This window comes from Hippichthys cyanospilos, chromosome 12 (assembly GCF_059441005.1).
Source record: "Hippichthys cyanospilos isolate Australia breed blue-spotted pipefish chromosome 12, RoL_Hcya_1.0, whole genome shotgun sequence".
Taxonomy (NCBI): domain Eukaryota; kingdom Metazoa; phylum Chordata; class Actinopteri; order Syngnathiformes; family Syngnathidae; genus Hippichthys; species Hippichthys cyanospilos.
Genome location: NC_142380.1, coordinates 8,480,270 through 8,507,548, shown reverse-complemented (window position 1 = coordinate 8,507,548; position 27,279 = coordinate 8,480,270). Strand labels below are relative to the sequence as shown.

The following is a 27,279-nucleotide window of genomic DNA, read 5'->3' as shown; positions in this document are numbered from 1 at the left end:
TGAAGAAAAAGCATTACAGAAAACAAATGGTTTGAATGTCTTTCAGATCCAAATCCTTTTTTTTTTCAAGAAAAAAAAGGATCCAAATCCATTTAAAAAAAAAAAACAAAAACAAGAGTTTTACGAAAAAACTTTATTGATGTTGTACAAGTCAAAACATTACAAAAACATGTTCTTAAATCCTAACAAACAGCATCTTAAAATACAAAATCAAACAGATTTGTAATGGTTATATACTGTATATTGAAAAAAAAAATCCCCTGCTGGTTTATCCTTTAAAGGCACATTTTGTCACACACCACCAGAATCAAATCCAATTTCCCCAAGTTGGTCTCTATCGCTGTTCACATCAAAATCAATTAAAGAGCTCAAATCGTGATACCTTTAGTAGATTGGGCAAAGAAAAACACAATCCCACAACAAAATGAGGACATAAAATGTATGTAACTTTTATGCAAACATGTATTAAAAGTATTTAATAAACATGAATTGTAGAGGAAACTAAATCATCACTGGAGGATGCGCTGTATGGCACACGCACTTTATCCCAAAGCAGTCTGTGCTACAAATAACTTACCAGCTCATTGAGTAAAAGATGTTTTGTCCATGTCTTCTCATGGCAAGTTAAAAAATAATCAACAGAAACAAAAGACAAAGCTCTCACCTCTTTATCACCATTCTAAAGTTCTTTCTCTGAACTTTGTCCTCTCCTGTCTTTGTCATAATTGAACCGTGGCATTGTGTGGCCAAAAAAGAGGAGCCCTACATGTTTCACGTGAAAGCAAATATTTACTGATACAGTAAAAAAAAAAAAAAAAAAAAAAAAAAACGATAAAAGGAAAACATGTTGACTTTTCTACTTAAGAGGATTCTCTCAAAGTGCACAGTTGGGGCTCTTAGGTTACAGGAAAAAAAAGATACATTTAAATATAAGGGGAAAAAAAAGGAAACTTCACAGCAATGTCTTGTCTATCAACACCTATTGTAAAAAGAAGAACTTTCACTGACCTCAAGTCAGGGCTAGTGCTTCCTCCCACTTGCAAATCCACATACACACACAGAGGTATCTACGGTCAACCCAAGTTACATTGTGTGTCTTTTAATGCAAAAGCGTTGGCCATACGTTGCTGACATTATCCAAACCACGTCGTAAAAGTCACGCACACGTCAGCCGGATCGTCTTCAGAGACTCTCACTACATCTACGACACCTCAACCCACATGCCCGCTACGCTAAACAATCGCGACGCACTTGGCTAAAAGTGAACACAAGAACTTTGTATGACACACTTGGTTAAAAGTTTACACAAGAACTTAGTAATGTACAAAAAAAGAACACACACACACTCTTATAACTTATGTCTTACAAAAACAATACCAGTAATGAGATTAATATGAAAGATACATAGCAAAATAAAGCTTAAAAAAGATATGAATGTAAATCAAGGTGGCAAAGGGAAATGTGCATAGAAGTTCAATTTAATCATCGCAAAAGGGATATCGTCTGATTTTCTGTCATTCCTAATCATGATGTAAACGGTATTTCAGGTTTGAAACACATTAGGGCAGGTTATCATTTAAGTGCTTTCATCTCTTTTTATTCTGTGGCATTTTTAAATTTTCAAATAAAAGTCCATAAGAAAAAAGAATTGCTTTACTATTACTGTCTGCCCGGGCGTCAAAAGTAATTTCAGATTACATTTATTCACACTTTTTTTGCTGCTTCATCTCAGCTAGCCAACGAAGATGCCCATCAGAATTTGACAGCTTATGCCAGCGGTTCTCTTTTTTTTTTTTTTTTTTCTCATTGATGTGACCCCTCTGGAATATGTTACCGAGTACACCGTCAGCAGCGCAAAGCATTTTTGGATATGGGGAAAAACAAAACAAAAACAAAAAAAGAAAAAATACGGAGTATTGCGCCATCTTTGTCTTCTTTATGAAATTTTGGAACAACAATTGTAGTGGTATCTGTAGGCATTTTATGAAGCGACACCTAAGATATATTTGAAAGGAAAAAAATACTGTTTGTATGTGGCATTAAAATTCATTTTTAGATTTGCTGATAAGTCTCATTTGAGTCACTAGCTGATTTATTGAACTTGGCTGTTGTATCTGTAGGGGTGTCTTCAGCAACTCCAGAGAAAAAAATGGTCACATCATTTTTAATTTGGGCTGAAAAATTGTGTTACTGATAACATCCCCATCTGTATTAAACTTAACTACACTAATTTGCAAAATAGACACTGTAAAATTTTACAGGGGCAATGGGTTGCTTCACGTTCCAATTCATTGCCTCTCTATTTAAAAGGAAAACTACTGTTTGTGTCACATCATGAAAAAGGATTATTTTAAATTTGGTGATACTTGCGTAAACACTTGCTAAAATATTCAATGCAGCTTGAAGTGCCTTCATGTACCCCCATTTGAGAACCACAGGCTTAGGCTTAGCATTTTCTGTAAGCTTATCAATTCCTTGCCTGTTGCTCACCAATTAATATGAGAAGAATGTTTCAAATTTGGCAACAAATTTATTTGTTCATCACTGCAGTTTAATGTTAATGTGAGTTTATGGAGTCCGTAGTAGAATTTTCAATCAATCAATCAATCAAATTTTATTTATATAGCCCTAAATCACCGAAGTCTCAAAGGGCTTCACAGAATGAAAAGAGGTCATACAGAGACATCTTTTCAATGTAAGGTACACAACAGCATCCCCTGTCAAAGCTCCCAGAATCAATGATCATTTTTTACTGGGCAGGTTGTAACTCATTCGCTGTCATGGTCATTTATATATGTAAAAATTCATTTTAACAGGTTCTGTAGTTAAAAAGTTGTTATTGTTCCTTTTTTTTATTCAGTTTTGCCGTTAATCTGATTGAATATAGAGCAATTCTATGATTAAGGCACAATGTTCACAGCACCGCAATGAGTGTTGCTACATGATGCTGAGAGAAAATAAATTAACCGAATGATTCTTGTGACGCGATGAAGTGTGTGTTTATTGCATGTGTGTGTTTCCGGTCACGGCCTGTGGTACTTGTCATTAAAGCGATGTATGGTTACACAGCCGTGATAGGAGATACAACGCGGCATAGCGGCCACGCCAGTGATGATGCCCGTCGCCGGGTCATAACAGATGATGGTGTCCGTCGCTTCACCGTTTTCGCCCCGGCCGCCCAGGATGAAGATCTTACCATTACACACTGACATTCCGCAGCTCTCCTGCACACACAAACATACCAATTAGTAATGGTTTCCACAACATAAAAGTTGTTTTGACCATGTGAAGAGTAATTGAAATAAAATAAGGATTGGCATTTTTTTTTTTTTTTTGGTTGTTAGTTGATAGTTAAGTTGATTTATATTGCTATTTTATTTTGTTAATATTAAAAAGGATACCGTATTAGGTATACTTAAGCAATTTTCATCGTAGGGAGGCTTTCCAAAATATAATTGAGAAGCACTATAATGAAACTAACCATCAAAATGTCCTACCTGTTTTGCAAATGTATGCACCACATGCATCCAGTAGTCCTCCACTGGGTCGTAGCAGAATATGGACCTGGTGAGACCGCCGCACACGTACACGAGATTGTTGAGCGACACAGCGGTGATGCAGCGCTTGGCAATGGGGATATTGGCTCGGAGGAGCCAAGTGTCGGTTTCTGGGTCATAGCACTGGACCTAGTAGAGACAGTCAATTGGTGTGACTATGAGGACACAGAGACTTCTTTTGGAGAAACTCAGGCTATCAGTTTTTGAGAAATCACAGCTGTGAACTGAAAGTCATTCCAGAGCGTAAAGCACCAACCACATCATAAAGGTGACGGAAAAGATATCAATGTGTACAAAACTGTTCCCTGAGGAAAAGTTGCCAAATACACAAAACCTATGAGGTCAAGAAAGTCTAACTAATAAAACTAGAAAATGCAAAGATATAAAGTGAATGTCCTTCCAGGTCATTGAGCATCATAAATATCAAGATGTGGACTGCAAATCTGTTATCTGGGCAAACAGTTCATACTTTAACAAATACATAAAACGCCATAACAAATGTAATACATAAAACATAAAAGGCCATGAAACCAACGACTAAGTCTTGATAATGCACAGGTCTAAAACGAAAGTCATTACAGGTCTAAAAACACCATGCACATCAGGACTACTTGAAAAAAGATGGGCAAAAATGTTACCATGGTTAAAGGTGCCTTGTTTGAAAAACCATAACCTAAAACATATTTTTTATTTGTTCTTCATAACTCCATGACTTAAGTATTCATTTTCAGGAAATGTTTAACGAATTTGAGGTTGTTTCCAAATGAAAGCTGCGAGAAAAAAGCCCCACAGCTATCATTGCTATTTTTTTCCCCCAGCATGCGTTTGATGCAGGAAGGCATCCGTTCCCCACCTTGTCTGAACAGGTATTGTCATCAGGCCCTCCTCCGATGACAAAAAGCTTGCCGGCGCAGCTGGCCACGGCCGGCGAGCTGACCGCCTCCTTCAAGGGCGCCACCTCTGTCCAGCGGTTTGAGAAGGAGTCATAACACTCCACGCTGCTCAGGCGGCTCTGCCCATCGTAGCCACCCACGGCGTAGACCTGCAATAATACACACCCACGCCGACATGTCACTTGTGTACCAGAAGCTTTGGTGACAGGGCATACGTGCCGTTTTACGACGCTGAACGGTAAACAGCTCATCTAATTACAAAAGTGAACATGTGATTGTGCATCACCACAAAGAGAACCTGTCTATCTGGTGCAGAAAGGAAATGAAATGACGCACTGCTTTTGCTTCAGCCCACAGGCTATTGTTATTGACTAACCCTTGTAATTTCTCATGTCGTTTGACTACCATGGGCAGCAAATATTTTGAGCCATTGTTTTGTATTGACAGATTTTTTTGGGGGGGGTTTTTGGAGTGTCCGTAAGTCTATTCAAAACTCAAGTAAGGTTCAAAAACTAAACTTGGAAGACAACTCGAACAAAACATTAGTCACTGGACAAAATGTTAGGTACACCCGCACAATATCCTCTTGAGACGTGTTTTTTGTTGCATTCTCCCAATTTGTCTCAGCAAGAGAGGAAAGTGAATCGCATGTCATCCAAACGCATAAGACATCATCGGAGCACACGAGACTGACTTGCTAGCGTAAAATGGGTCAAGAAATACAGACCAAAAACCTAACAAATGTGTAATACAAATGAATAGGCTAGGTCTCAGGCTATAATGAGACCAAGTTCTAGATTGAATATTTACCAAAATTATTATTATTTGTAGAACTATACTTAATTATTAGATGAAACGAGAGTCAATGAGCACTTGATACAAACCATTATAATTACTACTGAATTACTGTTGGTAAATAAGTGCTGCAGTAGTCAATTTCTTTGGGTACTTAAGTTAGTTTTGTTACACAAATACTTCAATACTAAAGAAATTGATTACTTTCGTACATAATTAGCAAAGCTTTCAATTACTCAAGTACTTAATATCTAAATTGATTACAGTTTGAGTACCAGCCATTTTTACATCCTCATTTAGCCAAACATTTGAAAAAAAAATGTTTTAGGAGGTATGGATAAGTACCTCGGATTTAATATCTAGACTCTTAAATGTAAATGATGTCTTTTGGATTGAAAGAGTTAAAAAAGTTTCTGCAGGTATAAGCAAACAATTCCGTGACAGGAACAGAACCATTTTCTTTTCAAATTAAAAGCAAATCAGTTGGAAGATGAAGCAACTTGTTGCTAAACTGTGTTATAGTTTGCAAAACATAATGGGCCTTTATATTCTTGGGTCATGCATTGCCGTTAGTGACATTTTTTTCCGGCAGGGTAGCCAAAAATAAAACCAATGATGTTACATGATCTACTGTATTTCCTGGAGTTGCTCAGTAAAATATGCCAACAGCTATAGTTCTAGTTCTAAAGTTTAAAAATGAGAATTGAATCCAAAAAGGCTTTTACCTGCTTCGAGCTACTTGGCTGACACGGGGTGCATAATTAAATAAAGTCTGAGAACCACTGGTGTCAAGAATAAACAGTGATGGAAGATAACAGCTGTTACCAAGTGCTAACATGACAGGGGACATGACCTACTATTTTCGTGCAACTATTACAGGGGATCATAGACAGGACAGAGATGAGGAAAGGTGAGGTTTATGTTCTCCAAATGTAAAGTCTCTAATATCAGAAAACACCCAAAAGTGCTTAGTAGGACTCATGAAAGACTTGTTTGCCTCACTTATGTTGTGTTTGTATTGTGTGAGCATGTGCAGCAGCTCAGATGGGAAATTACATGAGGAAATTGAAAATAGAATGAGGAAATGACTGACAAGGAACTGAATCTCTCTGAATGTGGGAAATGGGAACTATTAAGAACAAAAAATTACCCATGGCTAAATGCAATGCAAATAATAAAAGAGCATTCATGTTAAAAAACATATCAAACACATAACATGGTATATAGTTCAAATGCACAAAATAGGTTTTCTTTAAATTTATTATTGTTATAAAACTCAATTAAAATGGTAATCATCCAGACTGATGAAAAAATATTCTGTTTGGGCCTTATTTCAATGTCAAATCATTGTTTTTCAAAAGACAAACTAAATGTTTGCACAAGTCTTGTTCTGATTCAACACAATGCTAATCCGCCATTTTTCATAGAGGACTAAAGACATGTGAGAATACAGGCGTCTACGGACAATGGTAAATGCAGCACCTGCAGCACCGCCTGCTCTCCGTAGTAAAAGTTTAAATCTTATACACTATCCTTTTAAATGATTAATCAATAATTAAAAATATTCATCAATTAATTTGGAAATCAATTAATTGTCGATTAATCATTGCAGCTCTACATAAGTGATGGAAAAAGCTCATATGCATCAGACAGAAAGTAGCCAAGGATATAAACCTCTGGGAGTTAAAGGAATGTCTCTCTAGGAAAAAAATATTTGCGTGTGTATGAGTATTGTGCGAGCAATATATTTGAGTCACTGTCATGTTAGTGTAAATAGAGCAAGCTGAGCAAGTAACCCTTAAAGCACACAAATCTTTTTAGTAAACACAACTAAGTGGTGTTACATTTGCTCTGTAAATGAGCACAACTGTCTTTGAAGTTAATCACTGACTTTAATAAGGACAATGTGACTAACATGCCATTATGTTTACAAACACGAGACACCCCCCCAGAATAATAAAAGGTTTACCACACAATGACGTCAAATTAAAGACATGCCAAAAAACAGAAAAAAAAAAAACACAGGCCGGAAAGTGGTACCTTGGTCTATGCAATAAACAAGCGTGTGAACTTGTACTCACTAATGGAAACACAAAACATGTGTCAGCCTGAATCCAAACCTTTTATTCACAATCAATTGTTGTTGTATTTTTGTTGTATAGACCCTCTTGTGAGTTGCAGTGCCTATGGTCACAATAAGTAAAGGCCGTGTAGCAGACTTGCCTATCCAGTTTGAGAACAGTTTAAGACATTTCTAAGTTGTTATTCTTATCTGAGTTCAAGCAATACATTACCATGCATACGTTTGCAAATCATCGGACACATGATACGAGGCGAGCAACAGTATAACACATCTAGCAGATGGGAGATAGAGCCAAGAAACTTGCATTGCCCTTGCAAAGGAATGTCCAACTGGCTGTGCATTAAAGAGCGTAAATAGCACAGGGAGTAGAGCCAAAGCAGACATGTGGGATCACAGCGTTAGGTCACGTGTACAAATGCTTAAGTCAAAATGTTTTACACTGACTATGTTAGTCAAGGTAAGAAATTGAAACCTGTGAGCATGAAAATTGCATTCACCTAATGAGACTTCTTGGTATGTAGCGGGTATAGCTCTAGACCCATCTTGCTAGGTATAGATTTTGGTGTTGATTGACTAATGATGAAGAAAAGCTCGCACAATCTCAACATTATCAATTTGTCATTTTAAAAATTGAAGATTTGAAAATGAGCCGAATTGATGTTTTGCAAAAGTGGCAGAATTCTGGATGGGTGGTTTACAAAACATGGTGAAAATAGCTACTAACTACTTTCTGAACCTCCTTTTCACTAACACTTGAAAATAAATAAATACTGTACCTAGAATTAAATGTCTAGACTTGTGTAAGATACGATAAGATTCAATGAGTTAGTTCTGACATTTGAGCAAGTTGTGCACACTCTGGAAATGTGTAGTTTTTTTCTTCTTTTTTTTAATTCAATATATATAATCGCTGTCTGAATATTTTCCACACAATATTTTTTTTTAATGAATCAAAACTTTACATACATTTTTGTTGGGTCTTTACTTCAATTAAAATTGAATAAAATCATAATAATGCAGAATTATGAAAATCAGTAATTTTTATCTGGGCCATCTGACTCAGACCTATTATTACTACATTAGACAATTCGAAATTGGTAGCGAGACATATTTTATTCTATTATACTCCAAAAGAGAGATTTTTTTCTGGCTTATCTGCCAAAGAGGTCTGTTACTAATGACAAATCCTAGAAAAATAATGCATACAATATTTTCGTGAGGGAGTCTCAACACAATTTAGCAATAGTTTGCTTCATGTTCCAATTAATTTGTTCTTAATTTGAGAAAAACGTACGTTTCCTGTCTGAGCATTAAAAAGCAATACTTTAGATTTAATTATATGAGCAGATACCCTGTAAAATCTACTTACTATGCTGAGTGGTTTACAAAACAAATATTTTTGTAGCTCTGTGTTTAACAGCACCATATTGGCAGTTCTATGACTCAAGATGTTGAACACAAACACACTTAAAAGATGTCACAGCGTTCCTTTAACAGGGCGCCTCCGTTGCCCAACATGACTGATAAGCAAATTGACACAAACGGCAGGACTTTTAGTGTAACTTCCTTTTTGCCACTCAAAAGCTATAACTGGCTCATTACTGTCAATCACAAAGCAAGGCAACGGTATGTTTATAACCAAATTCTTGCATGTCTGCGGTTGAAGGCAGTATGTGGAACACTTCTATACAATATGCCTCTAAGGCGTGACTCGGAGGATAAGTGTATGAATTTAAAAATAGTCTGAAAGCTCTGGGGTGCCTTTTAGTAAATTTCCAGTAGGGTTGTTAGCTCATGTCAACAATCGTTCCATTTAGGTTAAACTATGACTCATCGTGTTAATGCTAGTTGTATGTTACCTGAAGTTCAGACTAGATACTGAGTCACTAAGACAGGCGCCCAATCTAGAATTTGTCATTACAAAACAAACATTTTAAATCGTTCACTGCCAACCTGGTTAAAATGGATATTTGACATTTATATCCGTAAGTGGTAGTGAATGTCCTAACAAAATATAAATAAATAAAAAGACCATGCTCACCTTGCCCAGCAGGACGCCCATCTTGTGCCTCCAGCGGCCTTTATTTAATGAAGCCACTCTGATCCACAGGTTGAGTTGTGAGTTATACATCCACACATCCCTGCTGTTGATGCGACCGCCTGAGAAGAGAAAAATCCAGAAAACAGTCAACAAACCATTTTGTGCACCAAATAAGAACCAATATGTGATTTCTGGATTGTATGGGGTCTAACATGACTTTTTACTTCCTTTATAAACACTTTGAAAGCTATAACAATCGCATGACTCCAGGAAGGTAAGAAAAACCACAAACATTGTTGAGGCAATAGATTACACGCAGTATAATTAATTTAATTTCACTGCTTAGTATTGAATAAATATGAATTTAATGAGATGCTTAATAATTATCCATTTAAGAAGACTTTCAACAGAAAACAAAATAGAAATAACTTTCACTTAATTTTTGGGGTTCAATTCATTATATTAGTACTATTCAGGTAGCTCAGTGGAAGAGTAGTTAGCATGTCCTGAGTTCAAATCCAGCTGGTTCTAGGCTTCCCATGTGGAGTTTACATGTTCTCCCCGCACTTTTCAGTATTGTTTTAATGTAACCCAAGCGTGCAGTAAATACACGTTATCTATTAAAAATAACAGTTTTTAGCCTGACATGTTTTGGTGATGCTATAGATTGTAAAGCAAGTAGGTAAGACACATTTATGATCAATTATTTGTTGTGTACAAAATTAAACAGAAAGCCAGTCTGCTAGGCAGTTATGGGTGTTTTTACTTGAAATAATATATATAGTAATGCTCACAGACAGTTAAGAGATGTTTTAGTTGGCCAATGATTCCTGTTGCCTGAGGATGCAACTGTAAGGTAACGTATAAGCTATGCAAAAGCAGTAGGCAAATGTACATATGCTCGCCTTTGATCAAGTCTTAACAAAGTGAGGAGGTGGGTTTGAAGTGATGCGGTCGGTAGAGTTGTTTTCTTGGAACAGAAAGCATGTCTGGTTCTGGATAAATATTTGGGGCCACATGCTATTTAAGACCAGAGCTTATCGCAGCTGTGCAGAATGAAATGTACCCCCCAACCCCCACCCCCCTATACCCCTCCAAGGGGCATACAGGCAGAGTGAAGGAGGGTTGGAACTTGAATAAAGTTGAAAATACAATAACAAAGCAGAGGGAAAAAAATAAAAATTAAAAAAAACAATGTAAATGGGTCAACGAAAGCGTGCTAGCACGTGTGTGTGTCTCCGGAGACGGACAGAAGTGGGAGGGAATATGTTGACTTTTCCAGGCGGGTTCTTGCGGGTAGATAGATTGCGCACACGTGAGGACTTGGCACAGTCAGCTCATATAAAAAAGAAAAAGGCATAAACACAGCACACTCAACAGAAGGAAAGACCACGATTTCCCCACGCCTACTTTTTCCCCCCACTCTTTCTCAACTGCTGCTGCTGTTTTTTTGGGGTTTTTTTTGTCCACTGTTTTCAGCGTATGCTGGGCATGTTTAAGCAAGACCTATGCACAAAGGTGTATTTAAACAGCTTATTACTTTGGGAAAAAACTAACTAGCACAGAGGTGAATTTAAACAGCTTATTACTTCGGGGAAAAAAAATAACTTTTCACCTCCATAGACACAAACTAAAAACATGGAATAAGTACAACGTTGAACTTTAGAGATTTTGGAACTAAAGTAAAAATGAATGTTGTAATGTTCTTATCTAGATGTCACCAAAGAAGGTTTACACCATACTCCATGCTGGCAAAGATCCAAAAGTGCAACTCCCAGCAAATATTTAGTGATATCAAGTACTGTATAGACCAACATTACACAGAAGCCATCCTATACGCTAGAGACTGATAAGGAAACTGGTGGGACCCGTACGTATCTAGAGGAAAAGGCCAGTGATGGAAGTCTGGCGATTGCATCCAGATGTTATCCTCACATTTTCCTTCTAGTGATAGTAAAAATAAGCTTACACAGAATGCAGACATAATCACTCAGCTAGTTTGCATTGAATACAATCTAGAATTCAATTACAAAGAATTCACAGTACAAGGAAAAAAACAAATGCAAGAAATGGGATGATTACATTTGTTTTTGGTTTTTGTTTTGAAGTTTCTTTTTAGTTTCTTTGGGCTCTAATGTTCTAGAATGCCCAAACTACTGAAAGTAGAGCCTGTGGAAGTTTAACCCCCCCTGAATTTATTTCCAATAATTTGAACAAACATGGGTGTCATTTAGTGAGTAGATGCAAAATTAAGTTGAAGGTGTCATTTGAGTATAGCACATAAACGGATGAAATACATTTTTCATATGATGCAAATTACCTACGACAGGCAACAATGGTATGGGTCGTGTATGTTATAGAGACTCCTTTATCGCTGTAGCAAAGTTAAATTCAGGAGTTAGACCTGTTATAATTGCGATACTATTGTAACATACTACAGTATGTTATCAATCGGCAGTGGAGGAATAAAGACTATTATTGGCTGTGTTTGGAACAGAGTAGGTTTGATGCCAACAGGCAAAAATCGGCGCACACTTGTATTTGGGTGAACCACGCCTAGTTTGGCCTGAATGCAAGCACTTTAACAGCACTGATCTGATGGTCAGCAGACTCTTACCTGACACCAGAATGTCATTGCGGAGTGCGCATACGGCATACTCTGACTTGGTGAACTCGGGCAGTTTGGCCAGCGGTTTCCATTCACCCGTCACTGGATCGTAGCACTCTGTGTAAGGCAGGTTGAAGCCTCCTAATCTCTCACACCCGCCCACCACCACAATCACCTCAGAGTAGCCAGTTGACCTAGGAACAAGAAAAAATTGGAGATTGAAGGGTACAGGAGGGTAAATGTGTTGAAATAGGGTAAAATAACCCAGAAGAGAGCTGAATCAATAATTATTTCCCTCCAACAACAATTAAAAAGGCACTCAGCAGAGTAGCAAGCTTTGCCAAGGTGGAAGGACTAGGTTTTTTTTTTTTTTAAACATATGATTATTAGCTAGGAACAGTTTAAAACAAATAACATGAATAAAGGAAAATGATATGCAGGCTCTCCGCCAAGTGTCCTGGAGGGTTAGAAATAAGCTATGCGAAGCCATGATTGATACCGAGCGCTAAATTGTATGGAATACATCACTGAACGACAATGTTGCATCTTAGTCAGAACATAATGTGAACGTTTGTCACCATATATGTTTTTGCCATGTATAAAATGGCGCTCCGTGTGATGAAGTCGGGTGTCTGACACGATTCTCCCCTCCCCTGCTATATCTATATAACTGCATGAGTACCATAATTTCTATCAGTTATCAGGCACACTTCTAGTCTCATTTCTAATACTAGCACATCCAGCTAACTAGCCAGCTAAGCCTACACCCCCATACACACTTTTAAGAATTTATTCTTTCACCAGGCGTGGTTTCAAGCATTCAAGAGAGACACTGGTAAAATTTGAGAACAGAGACAACAACTTCAACTTGAAGCCCTATTTTATACAGTATAAACCTGAGTAAGGGTTTTTAACCATTCAGTTTTGTTGTGTTTTTTACCACTCATTTGTAGGATGTCAAATGTAGAAGACTGTATTTTCACTTTACAAAGATTTTAAATGCACATACTGTACATGCACAACTGCACACGTCATCGTTTTAGAGATTTATTATGACAAGGAAGAGAGAAGTGACGTTTTTAAAAGAGTAGCTTCACTTATCTTCGAGGCAAAGTTCATTTTCAAGGGCTTCTGTCAATCTCAGCCGTAACAAAAACATAACTTGGCGCAAGGCTTGAGCTCTTTTTCCAGGATTGCGTAGTTGTCATGATAACAAATTTGGGGGGATCCAGCTATTGAAATTTTATGTGATATAAGGCAAGTCAGGCAGATTTGCGTGGCTTCGCCTACAGTGCGTGTTCTGTGTACACGTATGACACAGTGGAAGCCAGGCGTGGGTTGGTTATTCTTCATAATAATTTGTTCACGTGATGTTGTCAGCTTGTTCTGGAAGCTTCCCAAGAAGCACAGCCGTCGAGGGAGAAAAATCAATCAGCTATTTTCAGAAGAGGAGAATTGATCCCCCTGGGGCAAACTGTAAATAAAAGGAGACCAACTGCCTACTTTGCTTCCCGCTCATAACATACCTGCCTGGATACGGACACAATACAGTGAAATGACACACCAGGCAGCTTCCATGACTTGAAAACACGAACCGTTAGAGCATGTCATCTAGCTCAATGGAGCAGCTGCTGTGTGCTGTACAGCTGCCCAGCATGTGCTACGTTGTGAATTTCATTAATGCGGCCTCAATCAGCGCTGGCTTTTGTCCAATAAAACAAACTTCAATGAAAATCAAATATGATGAAAAAAATATATAAATTGTGCTGCAGGTATGAAATAAAAAACAAGATTTCTTTGTGGTCATTTGTTGCATCATGTTTTTACGAGTGAGTCCGTGTACAAACATGCCCTGCTTCCTCTTTTATCACTTCAACTTGAAAAGGAGCTTCAAAACTGATGTACTACACTTGGCACTGTAACACTAAATACAGAAGCAAAAAAGTTCAACAACACTACTGCCAGGAGCACCAACTTGAAATTGTAACCTCTGCCTACACAAAATAACATTTTTGTCTCATGCTCTATTAACGTAGTTCAACGGGTATTGGCTTTGACATTCAAAATCTAACAATGTACATGGAGGCACCTCAGAGAGTATGTGAGATTTTACTAAGATTTAATGTCAAAATAGTATATTTTTCTTTTCAAGTCAACCACTAATTGGATGATGAAGCAACCTATTCCTTAACTGTGTAAGGAATAGTTTTATGCGAATAAAACTAAGTTTTATGTGAATGCACATTATCATTAACTCAACTTTGCAGCAGAGGAACCAGAGACAAAATAGAGGTCATACGCTCTATCTTCTGGAGTTTAAGAAAATATGGACAGAAATACCACTACAAATTTAGTTCTAAAGTTTAATTAAGTAGCCTCGTTTTGCACATCATTTTAAGTTTTTTTTTTAAAATGCTGTTATGGTTAGGGGGTACTTTGCTGAAAAACGGTTTTCACAAAGGGTACATTAAAGTTGGAAACCACAGTGTTAAAAGTAAGATGTACTCTACCAAAGTTACCATGATTCATTACCTTTACAGAGTCCACACATTCAAACCCAGGAACTTATTTGCAGCTTTTATCCACATATTAAAGTAAAGGATGGGTCTGAAAATAGTTGGCACTGAATGAGTAAAGTGCAGCCCTAGCTTTTGGAATGTGTGGGGTGAACATGCTAACCCAACATAATAGGCATAAATATTTAGCCAAGAATCATGGTACCACTGTCTAAACAAACAATAATTTGCTTATTTTTTTATATGCGATAAAGATGTTTTGGGTGAATGCGCATCAATAGTTTTGTGTGTGGTTCCCTGCAAACCGGTTTGACCTCATATAAGCAATAACCAGAAGGCAGACATTACCTGCGTGGCCGTGTCCTAGGTGACATCATCTCATTTCCAAGTACATGGTAGCGCCTGGCCTCGTGAAGAAGATGGTAGCACTCTGGAGCGTTTTGGATGAGGTGGTCGCCCTCCACAGTCTGCACGAAGTAGTTGGGGTGCAGAAGCGGCATGCGCACATGGTGGAGCAAGGCCTTCAACATGGGTTTACGTTGCTCCACGCCGTGGTACACCCAGCGCATCACGGCCTCAAAAACCACCTCCTCCTTACCCACCGACAGCTCATCACTGTCGATGTACTCTTCTAGCTCTTCCCGGTGAAGGTCCAGGAACTCCTCATGCTGGGCCACCTCGGAAAAATTGGCCAGAGCGTAACTGCGGCAGCGGCTGGCGAGCTGCTTGAGGGCGTGAGCATCAGCGAAGCGCTGGATGCCGAGGCAGTTGCAAGGATCCAGCTGGTCTTCCAGGAACTTGGCACAGGCGTCACGTAATGTGGCGATCTGGAAGAGGCTGGAGGTCTCGAACAGGAACTGAACATTCTCAGTGGTGATCTTGGCGCGGCCTGTGTAAACGTAAGCCAGGAAGGAATCCATGGCTTCGGCGAGGATGCCGTTGATCTCCACCAGCATCTCGCGGCTCTCGCGGTGATCATTGCAGAACATTGCTCGGAAGTAGGAGGAGCATGCCGATAGCACGGCCCGGTGACAGGGGAATTCGCGGCCCTGCACACTTATGACCACGTCCGTGAACAGGCGGCAGTCGCGGAACTCATTGAACACCTGCAGGATGCCCTCTGAATGAGAGGAGCCCGAGCAGAAGTCCAAAACTTCCTGGCTGGCTAAGGTCTTGGAGTCCACCTCGAACACCTGGCAAAATAACAGCTTTGCTTTCACAACTTCACATTGAGTGTAGCTCAAACTGGGAACTGGAAAAATCATTTGAAATCAACCATTGCCATGTTACTTTTTAAAATCCAAAGCTTCAGATTAGAAATAGCCCAACATAATGGTATCAGTGATCTCCAGAGTACTCGTACTGGTATCAAATTTTTCGCATGTGCCCGTGGGAGCTTTTGGGGCATCATGATCAATTTAGTCAGTCCTTCATGTAAGTAAAACAACCCTTTATGAAAGGTGTGCCTTTATTTCAGCTACCACAAATGGTATACGAAGTTGACTCTTTCAAACACACCTTGCGTTTTACAGCTGGTGAGTCTCTGATGCCAGTGTCCTCCCTGTTCATCCGTCTGCCCAGAATTAACACCATGGCGGCAGCCTTTATAGGGGACTCAAGATGACCTGTAGAAAGGCACAATTTCACATTGCTAATTAATTTTTGAAGTCTGCTTTGCTATCGGTCGTGTTTGCAGTAGGAGAATGCCAGAATACTATACTACTATATCCATTTTAAGGGTTACTGTGAAGGTATATATTACACAGTACATGGCAAGCAGTTTGAATCCCTGGTTGAAAAAAATGAGGACGCTTACTCAAGGTAAACAAAGCACTAAAAGAAAAAAAATAAAACACACGGGTTATTTGGGATGATATTCAAACATCTTCAATCACTTCCATCACAGAAAGATTGTTTTGTTTAAAACATATAACCGGAATACATATCAGTGAGTTGAAACTTCCTCTAGCTCATTGCTGACACGAAACAGTTGTGCCCCGTAGCACAAAGGATTCCGTGAGGCGGAAGAGCGAAAGAGGCGGGAGACAGGTTAAGCAACCGTTCGAAGGACCAACCTACATGCCTGTCAGGTTTGTTTTGAAACGGTGGGGGTAGGGACTCGCCAGGATGGCGCATCATCAACAGTGAAAAACAACACAGGGCAGGCTGTTAAGATTGAGTCTTGAAAAGATGTGGCCTTACTCAAATAAGTTTGTACTAGGGGCAAAAGCTCAACTGTCATTAATTACAGCAGTTCTCAAGTGGGGGTAAGTGGTTCTCCAGGTGGTTATGTGAGAATTAATTGCAGATATTCAGCAAATCTAATTTAATGCTTTCTAGTGCTGCCACAGAAATATTTTTCTTTTCAAATTAAGAGCAAATTTATTGGAATATGAAGCAATGTTTTGCTAAATTGTGTTACATTTTATATGAATGGCCATTGTCATTAATAACTTAATCATCCGGCAGACGAGCCAGAAATTAAACAGATGGTGTTAAATGATGTCTTCTGGAATTGTTAACTAAATATGCGTAGAGAAAACACTAAAAGTGTACTTCCAAAGTTTATTAAATCAGACACAAATGTCATAGTACTTTTTTTAAGTCTTCTGTTCAAAAATGCTTTGCACTGGTTAGGGGGACTTGACTGAAAAAAATATTTCACAGGAAGTAATTGCATCGTTGAAAAAAGTTAAGAACTACTGAATAATAAAGCCATCCTTCCTGTGTGGAGTTGGCATGTTCTCACCGAGCCCACGTGGGTTCTCTCCGGGCACACCGGCCTCCTACCACACTCCAAAGACAAGCATGGGAGATGTATTGGACGTACTAAATTGTTCCTAGGTGAGATTGGGTGTGTGAATGGTTGTTGGTCTCCATGTGCCCCACAACTGGCTGGTAACCAGTTCAGGATGACCCCGGCCTACTGCCAAAAGTCAACTGGGATAGGCACCAGCAAGCCTGCGACCCTTGTGAGGATAACTGGGTGGGTATCGGATGGATGGATGGATGGATGGATGATAAAGTCAACACTGTCCAAAGTTAAAATTAGGCGTCCATTTTGATCTTTATAATTTTTGAACAATAGATGGAACAACAGCACATAATTCAAATAAAAATGTTTGAAAACAATTAGAAAAGATTCACTACAACTGAACTGTACTTCATGACACAATGAATTAGCAATCTTGTATTGGACCTAGATTTCACTTTCTGCAGTGATTTGTACTGTTTTAAAAAAATAATAATTGATTGACAGCTGTAGCTGTGAGGTCATTTATTGCAAGCTATTTTTATATGTTGGCTCATGTTCAATACAGTCAGCCTGTTCACGTGTAGGAGATAAATACGTAAACCTAACTGAGCAAGCGCCTAATGGAGACAGAAGGACTGGTTGGGCCACAATGCGGACTGAAGTGGGGTGATACATAACAGAAATTAGACAGAATAGCACTTGAAAATTAAATAACTTTTTGTCATTTTTAAATTGCCCGTAATAAGGCCACCAAACTAGCTGTACCGTCAACTATGTCAAATAGGCTTGCTAATTTTTCAAGTAATGGGGTGACGTCACACTGTTAACGTCAAATAGAGGTCAAGTCAAATGTGGTTGGTCAATTTTGAGTGATTGAGCTCCTGGAAACTTACAAGGGGGAAAGATCGAGCAGTAGCAATATTGCAGAAAGTGAAGGAAGGGACATCGATGACGGAGGCAAAAATCAGAAAAGCAAGATATTCCTCATCCATGGCGTTATTTAAGAGAATTGACGCTGCCGATTCCAAGAAAGATCACTCAGAGAAAAAATGTCTTGTGCTAGCTTGTAAAGCACTGATTTCTTAGTTAGAATCTAGCAAATAATACTTTACAAGTGGTTTACTAAGCAAAGCTGGCTAGGAAGTATGAAGTGATTGTTTTCTCTTATTCTCAGATGTTTTATTGTACTATTGTTGCAAAAAGTGATCTGGTGACGTTAGCTTATGAGTTCAAAGACAAATATTTCATCCATAATTACAAAAAAAAATCACGATCTGTTGCAGGATTTGAATGATTGTTAAATGTATCACAAAGGACAATCTCAATAAAGGCTCGCAAATACTTTGAAATACAGGAAACGTGTGCACGTCGTAACAAAGGGGACATGTGTCGTGCCGACCGTCAGCATTCGACACTTATAAAATAACCAAATAAGCTGTCGATGGTTTCACAATATTTAGAAAATAACCAAATAAGCTGTCGATGGATTCACAATATTTAGACAAAGTAACACGGACCGTTATTAAATGAAAATGATCGGTTACAAAAAAAACTGCAGTTACCTTCTGAAGGTTTCCAATTGAAGACGCTTCCTTCTCGTACTCAAGTGAACACAAAAGAGAAAGGGGAAAATGCCCCTTTGAAGGAAAAAAAGGTTATGAAAATATTTACCTCCCCACCAGGAATTACGGGACAAAAAGTAGGTTGCGACACAGCCCGCACATTTTTGACGCCAAAACGATACTACTAACAAAGAACTATCTGGATAACTGTAAACACACAAGCTATTTATACTCGCGAAAAAAAGTTCCTTCCCCAGAGCACCCACTCAGCTGGTGTCACCGGTGCGCTTTGGGTAATGTAGTTTACATCACGTTGTCTTTTCGGATACTTGCTACAATAAAAAACGACATTTCCCATGTAGCCAAGGTTCTCCACGTGCTGGCCTTTGTTTGCAAACAAACGCCTGACTCGACTTTCGTAGACCAAACGTAGCATGACTAAAAAAAACGGGCAACATAAAGGAATTAAAACTTATTCTTTCTTGCTGTTTGGATTAGCGTGTGATAAAACGATGAACGCGCAAAAAAAATCTGATTTCCAAGACACACACAAATTGTGTTGTCGTTTTTTATCCCGCTTCGAAACATAAGACGAAACATTGAGAAATGTGCTTCAAGAAGTATGAATGTAGTGTGAATTCTTTTATATAAAGTATTGTTCCCATTTTCCAGGTAAGGGTGGGTAGGAGGAGCCCGGACTGGCAAAATAAAGGACGTCACAACTTCCTTGGCTCGTTGCAACATACTTCTGAGAGTTCCTCTCCGAGTTCTCCGAATTAGTACTCGATCGCGTTTTTAGGACCCCCACGTAACATTGTTTTCAAAACCACAACTGCCGACATTTGTTTATCTCATACAATGGAAAATTACTGTGGTTGGTTGAATAAGTATGCAAAGGATTCAGATAATGTGTTGGCTTCCAAATCAACCTCTCAATTGATTTTGGAAAGAGAAATTCATAAGCAAAGGACAGGGGCAAACACAACTGCTTTGACAAAGAGCATGCCAGGTTTGTTGTTAGTGCTGCTGTATAGTCACATCTGGAAATAGGTTAGGTGGACTCAGTCACAGCGACTTAAGAAGGCGCACAAAACATCAGCGAAACAGACAACCATACCAATATTTAGTAGGAACCGAACGCACCCTGCACAGAAGTCAAAACCCGCGAATGACTGCATTCTTTTGTGAATATGTACTGTACGTTGGTATTTTAAAAACAAAAACAAAATAATTGCGGCAGTAATAACTATTTTATTCCTGTCCTATAATTTGATTTCAAATGAGGACGCACTGCCTATATTTAAACCAACGGGATTCTGTCAACTACCTAGGCCTTGGGCTCTTTAAATGCATTTAGTCATGTACATTTGCATTAGGCGCTATGTGACAGAAGACTGTGTCCCTCTGCTGTTCAGTTGTTGCACTAGCTACACAATTGAAGCAACCACACAAAACAGCACGTTCCAAACCTTCTATTTTTTTTACCACTGTCACCATCCTGCTCAGAGACACAAGTTAGGCCTTTGTCAAACCACATAGCATTCTTGAGGACTTTTTATGTTGACATGTCATCAAAAAAAAAAAAAATACTGCTGTGTGTGAAGATCAAGCTTGACACAAATTAATTACCAAGACTAAAACTATCTACAGTACTACATGAAAATGTGTAGACAAACAAGGCAAACAAGGGCAAAAACAAGCATGCAGCCCATGATGGGAATTTTGTTTGAAAAAAGAGCAAAGAGCGTTGGTGGCTATGAGCAGCACAAGAAACAATGGTTACTTGTACTGGAGTCACTTTTTTTTTTTTTACTTGGAAGACTTCTAAGCATAGTGTGTTGATTATGCATTTTAAACTTAATATGGTGTGTTTATTCACTGCAATAGTTACACTGCATTCTAATTGAGAACGTACATGCTGTTGATATTTTAGCCTATTGTGTTACCGTCAGTTTGATCACACTAGATGCAGTTTATCATTTCACTTGAATGTACTAATGATGTTGTACAATACTGTAACATTTTCTTAGTCGTAAATAGTAAGATAATTTCAATACAGTTGATACTGTCAAATTTATATAATGTCCCTTGAATGTACTAATGATTTTGTACAATACTGTAACATTTTCTTAGTAGTAAATAGATCATTTCAATACAGCTGATACTGTCAAATTTGTATGATGTCACTTCCGTTGTTCAACACGACATTTTCTTACTTTATGCACTTTTTGTATAGTTTTGTTTTGTTTTCTATGTGGATACTTCCGGTACAGTACGTGTCGCTGGGCCACCCATGACGTCACGTTTAACCTAGACCGCACATGCGCATGAGAGTTCCGTGTCAACTCCGCAGCTAGCTTAGCAATGGCTGGTGGAGCATCTAGGAAAAAGCCTCCCGGCTCCGCGTCTCTTCTGTGGGCGACGCTTCAAACGCTATGGCAGGAAAAACACATGGTTCTCTTCAAGACTGAATACACTTTCTTGGTTGTGTCCGTCCTGTGGTTTTTAGAAATCGGGATTAATGCGTGGGTCATCCAGAAAGTGTCATGTAAGTAGCTCGAGACTAGTTAGCATGCTATGGCACCGTGTCCTCTTAACAGACGTGTATGAATGCTACAAGGCTAGCCTTAGCACATAGACAACCACCTGTCAAATGGAATTTACAACCAACGCATGGCATACTAACTCCTGCACTGCAGTTAAAATGTGGAAATATATTTTATGAACGGATTAAAATGCTTCGACTATATTTGCCTAGTAATGCATGTTTGTTTACAGCCCATTAGTATTTCTCAACTTTGTTGATCCTTGGGACATTAAAAACAAAGAATAAACCTTAAGGCACACCACTAAAAAAAATCCCAAAGTTGCATATATATATACAGAAATAAAAGATCATCCTCTTTTCTTTTGTTGACGAATTTGCAAGTACAATATATTGGCCTGTTTATTTGAACACAAGCTATTTTGTTTTATGAATGTTTCATACGGGTTAATTGTACTTTCTGCTCCAGTGGAAAACCATTTAATTGATCTTACTGCCACTTGATCATTGGCACGGATAGATTTTACTTGTACAAAGATACTTTATTAAAAAAAATAATCTGAAACAATAAATGTATTTGAAATTTATTCGATTTACACGTACTTACATTTACACTGCACTAAAAAATTACACTTGAATCATCAGCACTAAAAAAGTAAACCAAACCATTTCTAAGATTAAATGCCAAATATACAATATACAACAGAATTTTACTTGCAAAATGTTCTGCACTGAAATTAAAAGTTTAAATCTTTTACATTGTTTGAACATTTAATTGCGCTTTGTTTTTGTTTTTTTTTTACATAACGCAAATGCATTCCTATTGGTTCCACACTTTAAAATTCACTGCATTACTGAATTGTAAGGGTTCCATGGTTGCTTATTTATAGGTTCTGCAATCCACTTGAGACTTTTTTGTTCTCTAAATCATTATATGAAAGCTAGATAGATAGATGAAACAAGTCTCATTTGTGGGAATAATAAGTTTTGGACCCGTTATCTTGCAGACACTGAAATTGACTGGAAGGCGTACATGGGTGAAGTGGAGGGAGTCATCAATGGCACCTATGACTACACCCAGCTTAAAGGAGACACTGGGCCCTTAGTGTAAGTTCTACTCGGCTGCCATTTGATAAATTAAGAAAAAAAAAAATGCAGATTGGAGAACGGACTTCCTTAATGTTGCAGGTACCCAGCCGGGTTCGTGTACATCTTCACTGTCCTTTACTACATCACCAGCTCTGGGGCCAACATCCGCCTGGGCCAATATGTTTTTGCTGTGTTCTACCTCATCACTCTGCTTCTGGTCTTCAGAATATACTGTCGCACCAAAAAGGTAAGTTGAGGTGGGAGGATTAGGCTTCACACGGTCACGAAACTGATCTGATCAGAAGATAGCCGGTTGATTATGGACTCAGAGAGAAGATAGCCGGTTGGTTATGGACTCAGAGAATTGTTGTTTTGACAAATATGGGCATTCGCCTTTTAAAAAAAAAAAGTGTTTTTTTTTCTATTTTTCTTTCAATAAAAGAAGTGATTGGATAGAACCACGACTGAGTGAATCATTTAACCCATGCAAGGGCATCACAGTGATAAAGGCAGCGCACAAATGAGTTTGGTCCTATTCCTTTTATATCGATGCTTCACGGAATTATCTTGCGGGCCGGATTAAACTGAAAAGTCGGGTCGAACCATTCGTATGTGGAAGAATCTGGCTTTTTAAAACAATGACGTTGAATAAACGAAATTGAATAACTTTTGTTTTATGAACTTATATTTGTTAAATGTAAAATTTCCCAAAACATTTAATTAATTGAATAATTATTTTTAAATGAGTTTTCATGTTTGTTTATTTCATTTAAAATCTCGAGCATACCCCAGAGTTCCTTCAAGTACCCGCAGGGGCATTCGTACCCCCATTTGAGAACCACTGACCTAAAAGATTTAAAAAAAAAAAAAAAATCACATGCTTCATGAAGCTTCATTTTCCCACCCCTACTGAATTTTACTGCTTAAGTCATTCCACAAATTTCAAATGAATCAGAATACCGCGTTTGGACTTGTTGAGTTGGATAGCAAATATCACCGTCAAGAACAGTTAGACGTTGATTTTCCCATTAAACACAAAGCTATCTAAAGCAGCTATACAACTGAAAATCTTATTTAGCTTTCTGTTGTTGTGGTAGGTTCCTCCCTACGTGTTCTTCTTCATGTGCTGCGCCTCCTACCGGATCCACTCCATCTTCATACTGCGTTTGTTCAATGATCCTGTGGCCATGATGCTGTTGTTTGCAGCTGTAAACCTGTTCATCGACGGACACTGGTCTCTGGGCTGCGGCATTTACAGGCAAGTGTTTCCTTGTGTATTGCCTACCTTTGAAATTTGGGCTATTTTCAATTTACAGTCCACTCTTTTTCTGACAGTTTAGCAGTGTCTGTGAAAATGAACGTGCTCCTGTTTTCCCCGGGACTACTTTTCCTTCTGCTGTCTGAGTTTGGTTTCATCAAGACAATTCCGAAACTCAGTCTGTGTGCGGCTATACAGGTAAATAAAGTACTCTGCCTTACCCTGTCAGAGTTATCAATTAAGAACAAAGAAGGCGATTTCACAAGTTTCACAGTAATACCATATAAGGGATTGATTAGATCTATATATGTGTGCGCGTGTATGTCATAAATGGGATTTAACTGTAGCCCTCATCATTGCCCGGTGGCATTTCTAACATGCCATTTACAGCTCCTGTTGGGTCTTCCATTCCTTCTGGAGAATCCCGTGGGCTATGTTAGTCGGGCTTTTGACCTGAGCCGTCAGTTTTTGTTCAAGTGGACCGTCAACTGGCGCTTCCTGCCCGAGTGGCTCTTTTTGAACCGCTACTTCCACTTCCTCCTGCTGGCAGCTCATCTGCTGAGCCTGCTGCTCTTTGCCCTCTGCCGCTGGAAGAGGTGAGACATAATCCAGCCAAGTGTATTGTTCAAACAAATTTGTCATAAAACAATTATCAACGATCTTTAGTTATGGAGAGTTAAGAAAATAATTAGACTTCTTTTTCCCTTTTTTTTCTAAGATCTGGAGAAAGCCCACTGGAACTATTAAAGGAGCCTGGAAAGAGGAAAGTCCCAGCTCAGAAGAACACCGTCAACCATATCCTTCATGTACATGTGCAGGACCTCAACACTACCTATCCTAAGAAGTGCTTCTTTTCCAAGATAGGAATATAAAACACCATTTAGTGATGTAAGTCTCTGGACTTAAATTAATGGGTTAGAAGAAAATGTTCAAAGCCAGCGCAATGTTGGAAATGTATTTTTTTAATTATAAAATTTACTGCATAGTATATCAGCATGCCTCAGAACCTTGTGAGGATAAGTGGCCAGGAAAATGGATGGATGAATAGTAGTACTATGTAGCCTAGTCATGGCATTCTGATTTATAACAAGAGTTTTCAGCACAACTTTTTTACAGACCGATACCAGTAGGAGTACTCCAACTCTTTAGTAGTCACTCATACCATTACCACCACCGATACACAAAAGTTACTCAAAAACCAAAACAAATCATTTTAAAGAGAGTTACCTATTCCAATATAGCCTTTCCTTAACATTTCTTGAAGTTAATGGCAATTTTCCAAGATGTAATTTTTAGTTTGTGACTGCTCCGAAAGCGACCTGATTCATGTATAATCTGCTATGACGAGTACTGATAAGTTAAAATAAGGCCAGGTATCATCCTGATATGCACTTGCCCATCCCTAATAATAATAATGCATTTGCGAAATATGGATTATTCAGAAAAATGTACCCTGTTTTAAAACAGGCTATTTTGCCACTTGTTGTCGACTGAAAATGACATCTCAGTTTTTCCGGGCTCAGGTAACAACCAGTCCTGGCTCAGCTTGTGAAGGTCACATGAACAAAGTCTAAAATTGGTACAAACACTTTATTAAATATACTGTGAATATTGTGTTTAGACTAGTGGGGGTGCATACAATGTACTGCAAAGAAAATTTTGGGGTTGCCCTATGTTTAACTGCTTAGCATATGCTGAACCATTGCATTGATTTTGAAAAAGTCAAACTGGCCCTGCTCTTACTTCCATTTTCTCAGTTTTGAATATTCGTCCAGACCTTAACAGCGAATCACAAATCGTGCTGATCCTGTTTACCTCCAACTTCATCGGCGTGTGCTTCAGTCGCTCATTGCATTACCAGTTCTACGTGTGGTACTTCCACACGCTGCCTTATTTGCTCTGGAGTGGAGGAGTTAAAAAGATGGCTCATTTACTCAGGTAAGACACAATACCAACAATTCAACATGGCTGGCATTATACACTTTTATACAATGTTGCTCGGTTTCTAGGGTCCTCATACTGGGTCTTGTTGAGCTTTCGTGGAACACCTACCCCTCGACTTGCAGCAGCTCCATAGCCCTCCACGTGTGCCACGGCATCATTCTCTTCTGTTTATGGATGGCCTCAGTGGCGCCACCTGCAACACGGGCAAAAACACCCATCAAGGACAAATGTCGATGAGGCGCAATACAAGTGGAAATGTGTATTGCATCCTCACTCTGAGCCTCATGAGGTCCTGCGCGAAGAGAATGGCGCTGGAGTAGACTTATAATTTTTAATTTTTATTTTTATTTTTTGAGGAAGAAGAGGCCATTGTTTACCTCTTAGCTTTGTGCAGAAAGTGATGGAAGCTAACGTATAGTTGTGTTTTTGGACCCACATCATGTAGTTGATTGCAGGTATGAAAAGAGGAAAATACACACTCAGGTTTCAAATTTGTCATACAAATGGGGTGTTGTGTTTTGGAACAATTTCTCCCTACAGTGTTCGCTCATTTTTTTGGTTGATGTGAACCGGAAACCTCCTGCCCTTGGTGAATTCTGCTTAACAGTGCTGTTAAGTGACAGTCTTGGAAAAAAGAAAACGCAAAACACCACAAAAAGTGAAGCTGAAGAGGGAATACTGTTCTTTTAGTGACAAAAACTGTGAAAAATGCATGTGTTGCAATAAAGCCCCTCTGTCAATTTCCACCAAATTTGGCCATTGATTTAGAAACATCTAATAAAAAAAGCATAAAAAAACTAAGAGGCTAAAAATAACTGCAGATTGACAAAACAGTAGAGGTTCATAACGTCACCATGTGTTCATTCGTAAATGCTTGCAAATTAAATCTATTTGATTTCAAAGTTTGACCGTGAGACCACTGACACCCAGGGGTTAAGAAAAGACATTATAATATTACATTGTGCTGACCTGATTCTGCAAATGTTAAAATATCTCAATCACACAGATACAACGAAACTAAAATATGTCCATTGCATTATGAAGTCACAAACATGTTCGATGAAGTGTTTTGCTCTTTGGGTAAAATGGCAACATACCTTTTTGTCTGGGCGCAAAATGTGTAGTTTGTTTTATTTTCTGTGCATGTAACGTTGCAGTTACAGTAGATCAGCCCGGAGACAATCATAACTTTCACTGAAAATGTGATTTTTTTTTTTAATAAATATGAATAATACTGTACTTAAAGCAGGCTTGGATTGTTTCTTTTTGTATTGTTGCCATAACATCTTGACTAATATTGGAGTTAATTATCCAAATTACTATTTCTTACTTACGGAAATTTGTTATGACATTTTTGGTGATTTGGCTGAAGAGGATGTTTGCTTCAAAAGGAGATTTTTGTTGTGGACAAGGCATTCATGTGATTTACAAAATTGACATCATCGTTGGTTGTGCCCTAAGATATAAAATGGGTGGATTTTATTTGTTTATTCACATTCCACAAATACAATATGAATCCGTTTGTTTAACACTGTGTTGAAAATTAAAAAATACAAACTTTCGACTTCTCCAACCCAAATACTGCACTAAACTAAAAATCTTAAGTGCGCGTCCTCTCCCGGTAATATATGGT

At 38.5% G+C, this 27,279-nt stretch overlaps 2 protein-coding genes across 4 annotated transcripts; one reads left to right on the top strand and one right to left on the bottom strand.

Annotated features, from left to right (window-relative positions):
- Nucleotides 1-115: 115 nt before the first annotated feature.
- klhl24a (kelch-like family member 24a) lies at nucleotides 116-19,022 on the bottom strand. Of its 2 annotated transcripts, none has more exons than XM_088429919.1 (8): nucleotides 18,811-19,022; nucleotides 16,012-16,118; nucleotides 14,842-15,686; nucleotides 11,987-12,171; nucleotides 9,370-9,488; nucleotides 4,411-4,599; nucleotides 3,498-3,686; nucleotides 116-3,224 (listed from the first exon to the last, which is right to left on the bottom strand). In XM_088429919.1, the coding sequence occupies exons 2-8, from the start codon at nucleotides 16,084-16,086 to the stop codon at nucleotides 3,024-3,026; spliced, it is 1,803 nt and encodes a 600-aa protein (XP_088286045.1). In that variant the 5' UTR covers nucleotides 16,087-16,118; nucleotides 18,811-19,022; the 3' UTR covers nucleotides 116-3,023. The 2 variants fall into 2 exon arrangements, with proteins under 2 accessions (XP_088286045.1, XP_088286046.1); XM_088429920.1 differs by having other exon boundaries at nucleotides 18,920-18,990.
- A 2,129-nt stretch (nucleotides 19,023-21,151) lies between these two features.
- On the top strand, nucleotides 21,152-26,885 carry alg3 (ALG3 alpha-1,3- mannosyltransferase). 2 transcript variants are annotated; one of them, XM_088429048.1, is made up of 9 exons: nucleotides 21,152-21,358; nucleotides 22,363-22,462; nucleotides 22,544-22,691; nucleotides 23,542-23,702; nucleotides 23,780-23,900; nucleotides 24,093-24,298; nucleotides 24,421-24,498; nucleotides 25,497-25,640; nucleotides 25,712-26,885. In XM_088429048.1, exons 1-9 carry the CDS (start codon nucleotides 21,175-21,177, stop codon nucleotides 25,881-25,883), a joined length of 1,314 nt encoding a protein of 437 aa, XP_088285174.1. In that variant the 5' UTR covers nucleotides 21,152-21,174; the 3' UTR covers nucleotides 25,884-26,885. The 2 variants fall into 2 exon arrangements, with proteins under 2 accessions (XP_088285174.1, XP_088285175.1); XM_088429049.1 differs by lacking the exon at nucleotides 25,712-26,885 and having other exon boundaries at nucleotides 24,421-24,590; nucleotides 25,460-25,549.
- The last annotated feature ends 394 nt before the right edge of the window (nucleotides 26,886-27,279 follow it).

Excerpts from the sequence above, each read along its gene's own strand:
- klhl24a (XM_088429919.1), bottom strand. The coding sequence starts at position 16,086 with ATGGTGTTAATTCTGGGCAGACGGATGAACAGGGAGGACACTGGCATC. Across the intron at positions 9,489-11,986 it reads CAATGACATTCTGGTGTCAG|GCGGTCGCATCAACAGCAGG; the intron begins GTAAGAGTCTGC and ends TTCTCTTCTCAG. Across the intron at positions 3,687-4,410 it reads ACAATACCTGTTCAGACAAG|GTCCAGTGCTATGACCCAGA; the intron begins GTGGGGAACGGA and ends TGTCTCTACTAG.
- alg3 (XM_088429048.1), top strand. The coding sequence starts at position 21,175 with ATGGCTGGTGGAGCATCTAGGAAAAAGCCTCCCGGCTCCGCGTCTCTT. Across the intron at positions 21,359-22,362 it reads GGTCATCCAGAAAGTGTCAT|ACACTGAAATTGACTGGAAG; the intron begins GTAAGTAGCTCG and ends GTTATCTTGCAG. Across the intron at positions 24,299-24,420 it reads GCCCTCTGCCGCTGGAAGAG|ATCTGGAGAAAGCCCACTGG; the intron begins GTGAGACATAAT and ends TTTTTTTCTAAG.